Genomic DNA, 11100 nt, shown 5'->3' on the forward strand with positions numbered 1-11100 from the left:
ACAAGACTCCTGACATTTCATCACTATTTGAGGTCTGAAAGGTATATGCATAGATCAGGAAAAGTATGATAATAGATATCACTGAGTCAGTTATGTCTACACTTTCAGACTTTAAAGACCAATGCCACATCAGTGATTCAGTGAACGAATGCCTGCTTCCAAAGTCAATACAGACAGAAGCAACTGCTAGCAGAACATTTAAAACACTGTCAGTGGCAAAAATATATTTCACTAAAGATACACTTATTAAATTGGTACTCAAGTGAAGTGACCTTTCAGTTTCTTTTAGAATCTGTAAGTAAACAACAGATTTGATCACAATGAATCTAAGTTAAAACTAGATCCAAAGTTAGCAGAAGGTAAGAGTAAAAGGCTGCCTATCAAGAAAGTATAATGCCTAATAATGCCTCGCTGTCCAGTGATCTTTCTTACCTGCTAGAAATACTGTCTCTCCTACTCTGTACCTCCCCATTAACTTCTTGTTTTTGGGCTTGATACTCCACTGCCGCAGCCTGTAGCACCTCACTGATGGAAGGAAATTGCCCCATTGCATCAGGATGTATCTTCTGACCGTTTATCGTATACGGAATACCCTGTTTGCCTTCTGCATTCTGTAAACTGTTATACAGCCCTCTTCCTGACACGCTGCTGTAAGTAGAGCTGTCACTCTCATTTCCATCCAGCCTCATTCCTGCTTCACTCCCATCAATCTCTGAAACGCTATCTCCCGCCAAGGAGGAATTCTCTATTCGATCATCCGTGTCAGACGGTAGACTAATCTCAGAAACAACTGATGCTGGACCGCTTCTGCTTTGCTTCAGAGTCCCACCAGACAAATCAGTAGCCACAAAATGCCCAGCAGCATTTCTAGAGTCTGAATCTTCAGTTCTGTAGTCAGCCAAGGACCGGATCTTACTGGGCTTCGATTTTGAACTTCTCTCTTTTGAGGATGCTGGAAGTCCCAAGCTGCCCAGTTTTGGCCCTCTGGGGACAGTGGTCCGCATAAAGGAGTATTCTTTTGTCATTGCTACAGCGCTAGCTCTTGGCAAGATTTCCGGATTTAACATCAGCTCAGGATCTAGGGTGCTGGAGGGCCGGTTTTTGGATGTAGACTGATTAGACTAAAAGAAACAAAGAGTCAACATTCAATTCCGTAACGTTACATTTGAACTAGCATCAAAGACTTCTTTTGCTATAGAACTTAATAAAAGCTCTACACTTTTATGTTAATATTTAAATATATGTATCATTTTGTAAACAAGGTAAATTTAAATTACATCAGCAATCAACGCTGTCAAGGCTCAGTATATGCTGTTGAAAACGATCAAGGTAGACTCCAAAAGGTAACTGAAAAATACAGGAAAAATCGAACATTTAGATTACTTTAGTTTTGGGGTTTTTTCCCCTATTTTGAGTAGCATAAAACGGTACATTACCAGTGAGGTAACGAGAACCAAATTTCTCATATCCAGAAGAAAAAAATGCTTTCTCACATTTCAGAAAACTACTGAATGTTCAAAGCAGAGAAAACATTAAATTAGAGCACAGAAATGATGAAGTTTTCAGGCTTCTCAGCAACACACTGAATGCAGAAGGTCTGTTGTGTGGTACTCACTCTTTCCTGATGTCTCTTCACTCTATATTGTTTAAGCTGTTCTTCCAGCCGCCTTCTTGCTTGAAGTCTTATTTGTTCTTCTTTCTCCAGCGGCAGTGAAGGCTCTACTGAGCCTGGAAGTGAAAGGCATCTTTACAGTCAAACAGAAAACTCCATCACAGGCAAATGTGATGCAAAAGGAAAAAGCCCCTTCTACCATCAGCAACATGCTTCATGCTTAAGCAAGGAACGCAAGGAAAGCCCACTGGCATGCACCTCAGAATACCCTCTTCTAACATATCCTTGTGTAAGCATTGATACAGCCTGTGTATTTCCGTTGCTCAGGTTGCAAATGCTGTAGTTCCTCCATGTATATATAACAAGAAACTATACAGCAAGAACAGAACTACTGCTGTTATTTAGTCTCATCTGTCCTGCACTTCTGACAGTACTAAAATTATAAAACTAAGCAAGACCTATGCAGTCCCTACAGGTCAGGGAAAGATGTTCCCTAGAAACATTTTCTTTCTTTTTGTTAGCTCACATTAAATCTTCCCTGTAGTAAGGCTTTTTAAAAACATTATTTCAGGAAACTTCTGAAGCATTAGACACCTTAATATCAAGGCTTCCCTTTTCTCTCCCTTTTATTGCTCTTCACTTCCCCCCTGTAATACGTAGCTTAAAATCACCTGGTTCTGCTGTTCTGTCTTCTTTTTTTTAATGTCACCTGTTACTCCTAATAATCAAGAAGATTAGAATAGCTTCAGCCCCAGAAAGCATTAATTTCCCTCAAGTGTAAGAAAAATTTTTAAACCTAAGGCATGTGCCTTAGCTGCAGCAGAGGGTGGTTTACTGAAAGAAAATTAATAGTAGTTCAAAGCAAAAGCTTACTGCAAAAACGAAGTTTAGTCCAAGCTTAAATGATGTTATAGGATTCTAGAGCCAGGTTCAGAGTAAAAAGCTTTATGCAGCAGGAGAAAGCAGGGGCACCACCATAAACAGATGCTTACACAATTCAGTTTCTTGCATGGGAAGACTTAGTTTGAGAGACTGCAAAGCTTCTTTTCTAAGAACTATGCCCTCAGCACTAGTTCCCTGAGACTTCCTTAGGCTGTCATGGAAACCAGTCACACCTGGAGACGACTCTTGACCCTGTGCACTGCTGGTGGGGTCAAAAGATACAGGAGAGTCAGGGAAGAGCGACTCTGGCCCATTCTGGCAGGCGTCCACTTTGCTGTTTATCTCCAGACTTCCCTCTTCATTTGGCACTTGGCTGACGTTAATACTGGTAGCTGGAAAAGAAAATTTCACTGAGCTACACTTTAAGCCACCCCATTTATCTTCACACTTCCACCCAAACACAATGCTACACTATTGCCTTTAGACTGTGAGAATACAGAAATTACATGATGATAATGACAGCAACTGGCAAGAGGAATTTTATAAAGGACTTTTGATGCTTCATTTAGAATGACCAGAACAAGTATCTTTCATTTGCTTTAGTACATTGCCTTCGAGCAGGACCTCAAAAGTGATCACAGAATATCTTCAAAACCTCGCATGGCTTTCAAAATCTTGTTATGTTTAGAAGGATGAAACACCAAGTGTAGGTAATGTGATCTGTGGCAAGCTACTACAAATAAGACTCAGCAACTGTGGGCCTGTGCTGAATGATTCAGCTATTTGGTATGCTGCTGGGCACTGGGGAGAAAGCCATCCCAACTTCCAGCCTGGGCCAAGCAGTTTCTCAATTTCAAACAGAGTTTAATTTTTTTTAAATAGGACATCTTCATCAAAAGTACAGTAGCGAAGCTAACACGTATCAAAATAATAAATCTACCAATTAAAAGGCAATTCAAGAACCACTTTAATACCAATTTTATCCCCACTTGCTAATATTTTTCTCCTCCACCAGGAAAAACGCATCTTCAAAACCAGTTCAACACAGTTTATATTTTGGATTTCTCACACATTTCTACTTCACTCAGCGGGGCACTGTTCACCTTTATGAAACTGCTGTTGCAACAAAAATGTGTATCTAACTTTAAATGCATTATTCTAGATCTCAAATGTGCAAGGTCCTGAAACAGCCACTATCTTTCTGTTCATTCGCACACCACGTACCACTGGTGTAACTGGAACTCATTGGAATAATATGGAAGATTTCATTATTTTTTCATAAAGATGTTTGAAAATATTTAACATTTATGATCACAAAGTATTTGCAAATGGAAAAATCAAGTTTCGTCCTTCTATATTTTCCTCCTCTCAGAGCTACAGACTTGAATAAGCAGTCTGGATTTTTTAAAGTCTGCTCAAAGAAGATGTGGGGGGAAAGAACAAAACAAACCAACCAGAACTGAGAAACAGATCCTCCCAAAACTGTTTCTAAGATTCATAGGCTGAAATACTCTCTAACCTGGAAGTTGATTACAATGATTCAATAAAACTTTAATTATTGATTTATACCAGCCCATTAACACACTGCTATTAAACTTTTCTCCCCCATATAATGAATCACTACAAACTTCTGAAAGCAAAACAATTCAAAAATAAAGCTATTATCATTCATGTATGTGGAGAACAGTAAAATGTACCCAGAAATTAAATAAACCATATGGGAAAAAGTTACATGTAGGAAGGTATGACTTTTTAATTGTTCTCCCTTTTGTTATTGAAGAAGGTTTCCTTTTCAGTGCAGTCAAATTTCACTTCAAAGTAATTTAAAAAGGAAGAGATAAATTTCCACCCCTAACCATTTGTTCCCACCTCTGTGGTGCATTCTCCCTTAAGCCAGCACAGATGTTTGCACAGCTCAGAGGAAATCAAATGAGGAAATGAAATGTAGGTGAAAAGTTTTCAGCTTTAGGTTACCAAAACCCATTGGCTCTCTAAGATTTTAATTAAAACACTTTTGAGTATCTTATTTGTCACAGAGAGAACATTTTCAGGCCATTTTACCCTGAATCAGTTTGCTGATTTAGTTCACCATGCGGTCACAAAACCACATGCAGGCACAGTGGACGGGATGAGTGCAACAAGGATGCAAAGGAGGACATATGACAGGACTGCCTTTTTAATGGCTAACCAAAGTCAGAGTTTGAGGCATTTTAAAACTAAGAGATTGTCAAAACCAAATTTAAAATAGATGTCAGTGCTAAGAATAGCCACAAGAAGCCAAAAATAAGAAGATTCCTCGCACGTTCAGAAATAGTGTGTCTGCCCATCTTTCAGAAACTGCAGCTATTACTGCATCAGGTTTATAACTTATTTACATTTTTATCTTCACAACTGTGAGCAATATACATATACAAAAGAGATGCTGGAGCAAAATTCTGGAGAAATGGTTTCCTGGCAACTTCCTGAGGCCTCAGGAATCTAAACGCTGCCTTGAACTAAGGTAATTTAATTGCAGTAGTGTCAATACAACTGCGGTCTGTTTAGAACAGTGGGAGAGGAGACGCAATTAGATTGAAAAAAGTAGAAAGACACACGACCGATTTGTAAGCCACAATTCAATTGTTTGGATGATGTCCAACACAGAAGAAGACAGGAACGTATGATCTCCAACTTCATAAAAGATGAATGAATCATCATACAACTACACTCTGCCAGTCTGGTAATGGGCAGCGTAAGAAATGCAAATAAAGTCTCCACTTTCTTGCCTGTGACAAGATGACAAATCTGTAGTATGAGAGGAGGGCAGAAGGCTAACAACTTTACCACGTGATCACCCCCTTTACGTAAGGAACCTGTGTACTTTTGTGTATCTACGCAGCCGCAACATATACAGCCCTCCACCCATCTACCACCATATCCCGATATACCAACATAGCCTCAGACACCTGTAGTGGAAACGTGGAGACTTCAACATGAGGAAAAGATTTTCACACTGAAAGCAGTTAAATACTGGAATGGGTAGAGAGGCTGTTGAACCTCCCTCTTCAGAGACTTTCAGAATTCAACAGGACAAGGCCCTGAGCAACCTGATGTAGGTTCAAAACCAGCTCTGCTCTGTGCATGAGGCTGGACTAGACAACCCACACAGGTCCCTTGCAACCTAAGTGTGATTCTATAATCTACTCAGATCAGCACCCTCTTCAGTTTCTTGCAAGCAATTGCATGATTATTTTATTATAGAGCTGTCTTTTGAGATAATTTGGGGGGTACATGCCAGCATCTCCATACATTCCATCCATCTAAATGGAAGCTTACAGAAACTTATAAAGTACATTTTGTTTTTTGCCTAATTAATTTAATTTATTAGGAAAATTTCTTTTGCCACAATAAAGTACTGCAGTCACGAGCTTACTCCATAACAATCATTTCAGAACTGCTAGTTCTAGAGAATTTCAGGTATACGCTCTTGGAAACACTATCAGAAGACAGAGTAGCACCCTGAACAACACATACTCAACTAACTGCTGACAGTACTTAATAGTTTGGGTTTGTTTTGAAAGAGTAAGTTTTAAAACAAAATACAGTTTGCCCACACAGAGCCACAGCCTTCACCAAACTTGCTTAAAACTGCTGTACAAGAAATTCCTGATCTCAAGGAAAAATGTCCTTCAGCATCCCCTGAACAACAAAACAAGACAGTTGTAGAGAAGCCTGGGTAAGATTAGGAAATGATTTGGTGCACAGGAAGTAACTTACTGTTAATTTCATCTGTTGTGACTGGCAAATCTGACTTGGCTTTACAATCTGAAAGTTCTTCAGGGCTGCTAAGGGCCCCATTACTGCTTCTGTTCTCCAGCTGAATGTCCTGCTGGACAGACGAGGAGTCCATGGTAAAAATGATCCAGATCCCTGGAAAGCTCTTCTGAATAATTTGCGGCCAAGTGAACTACCAAGTCCTGTTTCTCTCCATCAGCAACAACAGCATCAAGATGTGACACAGGAGCGCAGTTCTGAGCTTCACAGCTGTTGGTGTGCAGCAGGCAGCTGGTAATTCCAGGAGATCACGAAAACAGCTCACAGCCAAAGTTGTAAACACCAAGGAGCTGCATCCTCTAGAAAAAAAATGGAGCAAATTTACAAACATCTCTTAAAGCTTTGAAAATACAAGTTAAAAAGAAAGTAACGCTCGCAGATTACCCACCAGCCCAACTTCAACACACAGAACCAGGACACGGGCTAATAACAGAGACAATGCAATATAACCAAGTATCCAGCTTTTGTGAATAAGCAGTGATCTGTTTAACAGCTTTCTTTAATCACTTTTTTTTAGTAGCATTGATACACTAGCACAATGATGCAACAAGATAATATTCAGCGAGACAACTGATTTCAGACCACTGTCCCTTTTAATAGAAATGCCTGTTTGGCCTCTGCTTTAATAAGCAAACCAATATTCAGAGTAGCATTTTGCTCTGTAAATTACAGTCTGGACTTTCATACCATATATTTCATTTCAAGGACCTACTCCCATTTAAGTTTAAATAACTTTAGTTAGAATGCAGTATGGAATTCCAATTTTTTTTTTAATTTTTTAAATTAAATTACGTCATTACTGTTTTCTTGTCTGCAGAGCAACGAGTATGTATCGCTGTACAGAGCCTGACCGACTAATTACAGCATGCGCTGGCAGTCAGAACGTGGCCTGGGCTGCAGTTCAATGCTGCCTTCTCCTATGGCGAGTCAAGAGGAGGATTTCCAAACACAGTTTACAGAATTTGCAAACAATTCTCGAGGCATTCAGATCTTACCTTTGGGTATAGACCCTGCCAACTAATACAATCTGACAGAAGCTGTTGTACACAGTCAGTTCAAGTACTTAAATTTTGTTCAAAGAGTTACTGACAGCTGAATTCAGATTACAAAACGTTATGGTTCCTATTTACTAAAGAAACATAATAAATCCCCAGTTAAAAAAAAGGGGGAGGTTGTGGGGAGAATGTCAAGTCAGGAATATTTTAATTGCATTTTTACATGAACACAAACATTCTGAGCAACATTCCTCCCGTATCTACAGCGAGTCCTTGTGTAACTGCTACTGTGCCAAACCGCCCTGCTCACCCCACAACGCCACCAGACATCTCCAAACGGCTCCTGAAGCTGTAACAGCTCAGGGTACACAGGACCAGATGGGTACGTAGGTGACCCTTATGCAGGGGAGCTGTGAAGGAGCCATAAACCTGGAGCACCCTTCTAAAAGAGAAACCTCCACCAAACAGAAAGGTTAACACCTTCACTGGGATTTGTTATTGATTTTAAAAGCTCTTCTGTATAATAAAGCTTATGAAAAAACTTCTGGAAGAACAGCCATTGTATGGCAAACAGATACGACATGACAGGCCACAAGGAGGAATTCCAGACAAAAGGCAAGCACCATTCAGACCGCTTACACCTTAGGAAAATCCAGCCAACGTCAGACGGTCTGTCAGCCTTCTCCTATAACACGTCTTAATAATCAGGGTGATGAAGAACGGCTTTCTCCTTCACCACTCATTCCCGAATTTAAAGGTCAGAGCTCTCTGGCTTCGAAGCCCTTTTGTATCTCTGTGCTGAGCACAGGCAGGCGCACACGCACACACCCCACGCGAACCCACCAATAACCTCACAGCGAAAGGAGCCGTACGAAAACAACCGATTTTGCCCAAAACACCAACAGCCAGGAGGGCAGCGGCGCCCGGTCACGCACTGGGGAGCCGCCCGGCGAGACACGGCCGAGGGGTCCCTGGGCAGGGGCCGGGGCACCTCTCCGAGGCGCCGGCAGAGGCTCCGGAGGCCCGGGGCTGGGCCGGGCCAGGCGCTCCCCGCTCCTGGGCAGGCCGCGGGGGGGGGCGAGCCGCCCCGAGCGCACCCCCCGGCCCGAAGCAGGGCCTGGCCGCCCCCAGCCGCGCTCCGGCGGGCGCCGCTTCCCCGCCGCCCCCGCCGCCCCGCTTCCCGGCGAGATCCCCGCAGACCTGGGGCCGCCCGCCCAGCTCCCGGCTCCGGCCCGAGACGTGGCGCTGCCTCCGCCGGGAAGGGGAGGGCGCGGCGGTGCAACGCCGTTCTCCCTCCGCCGCCAGCCGGGCGCCGCCGCCGCTGAGAGCCGGGCCCGGCGCGGCCCCCTCCGCCCCGCGGCCGCGCCGCCCCCGCACAGCCGGGCCCGGTGCCCCTCGGCGGGGACCCGCGGCGGCCTGGCGCAGCCCGGGAGGCGGCCGGTGCCGTCGGGCCCGGCGGAGAGGCGGCGGCGTTTCCAGATCGGACCCTTCCGGGGGCGGAGGGAGGGAGGCAAGGGGAGCCAGGGCCCCGCCACCCGGGCCGGGCTTCCCTCAGCGCCAGCCCGGGACCGTGCCGTGGGGGCGGGCGGGAGCGGCGAGGCCGTGTCTCCCTGAGGGGAGCCCGCGGAGGGGCAGCGCCAGACCGGCCGAGGGGGACGCACCGGCTCCCTCCGGGCAGGACCCCGAGGCCGGCAGCCCGCCTGCATACATCGAAATGAAACCTGTGCGTGAATTAAACAGCAAACCTGGGTGTGAAAGCGACGCGGCCCTCCCAGCCGCCGTCACCTGGATCAGTCGCGTTCCTGCATCCCGTGTCGGGGGGGTCCGGTGCCGCGTCCCGTTCCCGTTGCCGACACTCCCGATGGCCCTTTCCTCACAAACCGATTCTTCCAAGTTCTGCGGCGCCTTTCTGGCACGGAGCACCCCAGAAGTCCCCCGGGCGCTGGCGCGTCGGAGCCGGGTTTCACACAGCTGTTCCCTCCTCCGCGCAGGCTGGTGGGGTTTGCTTCCCAGAGCTTGTCCGTCGGTGTGGCAGCTCGTCTCGTTGCTCCGGGGTTCTGTGGGGGCTGCTGGGGAGTGCATTGGTTGGACAGATTTTACTCCTAACCTTGCGAGTCTCCGTATGGACCAGAGCGTTGTTTAGTCAACGGGTACGGAAAAGCAGACGTCACATCACCACCCCTCCCCAGAGCGCTGATCATTTTTATTTTCGTAATGAAAATGCCTTCTAACGTCATACTGTCACCCTAAACGTAACTGCTAGGTAAACATACTTCGTCTGCTTTTCCAGGTATTGCTCTTTTAGCAGCCTGTCCAAATTCCCCTTCCTGTGCATGCGAGCCCGCTGCGCTGCCTGGGAAGGCGCGAGGCTGTTCCACGCGGCAGGAGGGTGGTTAAGCCCAAGCCACCAGTGAGTCTGAACTGTTTACATCGCAAACCTGTTAACCGAGCTCCTGGCACGGTGCTAATGACAGTAACCGGGTGTTTTCCTACGCACCTTAGGCAGGGGTAACCCTCGAGGCGTGATTAGGAAGAGAACATTACAAGCTAATTCAGGAGGAGAAGTATTTCGAGTGCAGATGCATGGATCTGAGAGAGGCTAGCAAGCCCGAGGATCAGAGATGACGACTAAATGAGCTTGATCCAGAAGGACTGCGTTGTGTGCGCCTCAGCGCAGCCTTCTTGGAGACTGTACTGAACCGAACACCTTTTGCTGTCCACAAATTCACCAACACAGTGTCAGTAAGGGATCTGCCCCAGTATCAGGAGACAGAATCAGAGAATCGTAGAATGGTAAGGGCTTGAAGGGACCTTAAAGATCATCTGGTTCCAACCCCCCTGCCACGAGCAGAGACAGCTTCCACCAGACCAGGTTACTCAGAGCTCCATCCAACCTGGCCTTGAACACTGCCAGGGAGGGGGCAGCCACAGCTTCTCTGAAGAGAGAAGTAGAAGAACTGAAGAAGATTTGGATGCGGAGAATAGCAGCCTCCGGCTGTTCTGCTGCCTGAGCCGGGCGCCCGTACCAGCGGGGCGTCCCAGTGCTGGCTCAGTGCCGATGTGAACTGGGGTTTGGCCTTCTTGGCTGGATGCACGTGTTCGGCGTTGAGCTTCTAAACCCTGTGTGAGGTTTGTATGGGTGAAGGAGAGCTGAGTGAAAGGGACATTAACAGAACGAGCCTCTGCTGAGATTTGAGAGGAATCCCCGAGAACTCGTGTGTGTGGACGAGTGTTTCAAATTCTTTAGTAGTGACCTTCGCTGGATGCTCTTCCACAGAAGATGTCGAGGACAATATGGTGAGGAAGACTTGAATGCCTAATCTTCATTCAATCTGTTGCATCGATTTTCTTTTAAGAGAAGTTGGAGTTTTGCCTCCCGCAGAGAACTCAAGAACAGTCGAGTCACTAGCGTAGCTGTTCAGTTGGAGTATTTGTCTGTTTGCTTCTTGACTTTGATCCCATCTCTGCAGGAAAGTTTATCGCTTGGGTAGAGCTCCAGAGTATCTCTTTTTTACTGATTAGTCTGCCGCATGGCACCAAGCCCCAGAGCTACAGGAATAACCACTTGTTTTGAGACTACCACTTGCTTCAGCTGCAGCAGGCTTAAACAGGCTCCCTGAACGAGAAAGAGAATCCTGCACACTGACATATCTACCATCAGTAACGTAAGTTTTAGCACAACAGAGGAGTGTCATGGTAGTTGTTTAAAAAGCCACAAAAATTAAAAAGCCACAAAAATTGTAGAACACTAACACAAATGATGTCTTTAAGTGCAAGAATTCCCATAAACTTGCAGGA

General features: G+C 45.5%; 1 protein-coding gene across 3 annotated transcripts in view; it reads right to left on the reverse strand.

Moving 5' to 3' along the window:
• GOLGA3 (golgin A3) overlaps nucleotides 1–9323 on the reverse strand; it is a 38059-nt gene extending 28736 nt beyond the window's left edge. The window contains exons 1-5 of one of the 3 annotated variants that reach the window (XM_075434603.1): nucleotides 9048–9323; nucleotides 6251–6606; nucleotides 2605–2886; nucleotides 1616–1728; nucleotides 433–1121 (exon numbers count right to left, since the gene is read on the reverse strand). In XM_075434603.1, coding sequence (XP_075290718.1) covers nucleotides 433–1121; nucleotides 1616–1728; nucleotides 2605–2886; nucleotides 6251–6383 — 1217 coding nt within the window. In that variant the 5' untranslated portion in view covers nucleotides 6384–6606; nucleotides 9048–9323. Of the gene's footprint in view, nucleotides 1–432; nucleotides 1122–1615; nucleotides 1729–2604; nucleotides 2887–6250; nucleotides 6607–8502; nucleotides 8575–9047 lie in introns of those variants that run through there. The other 2 variants (XM_075434604.1, XM_075434602.1) reach the window with 2 other exon arrangements.
• Between the last annotated feature and the right edge of the window lie 1777 nt (nucleotides 9324–11100).

The sequence above is a fragment of the Opisthocomus hoazin genome, chromosome 13 (genome assembly GCF_030867145.1).
Source record: "Opisthocomus hoazin isolate bOpiHoa1 chromosome 13, bOpiHoa1.hap1, whole genome shotgun sequence".
Classification (NCBI taxonomy): Eukaryota; Metazoa; Chordata; class Aves; order Opisthocomiformes; family Opisthocomidae; genus Opisthocomus; species Opisthocomus hoazin.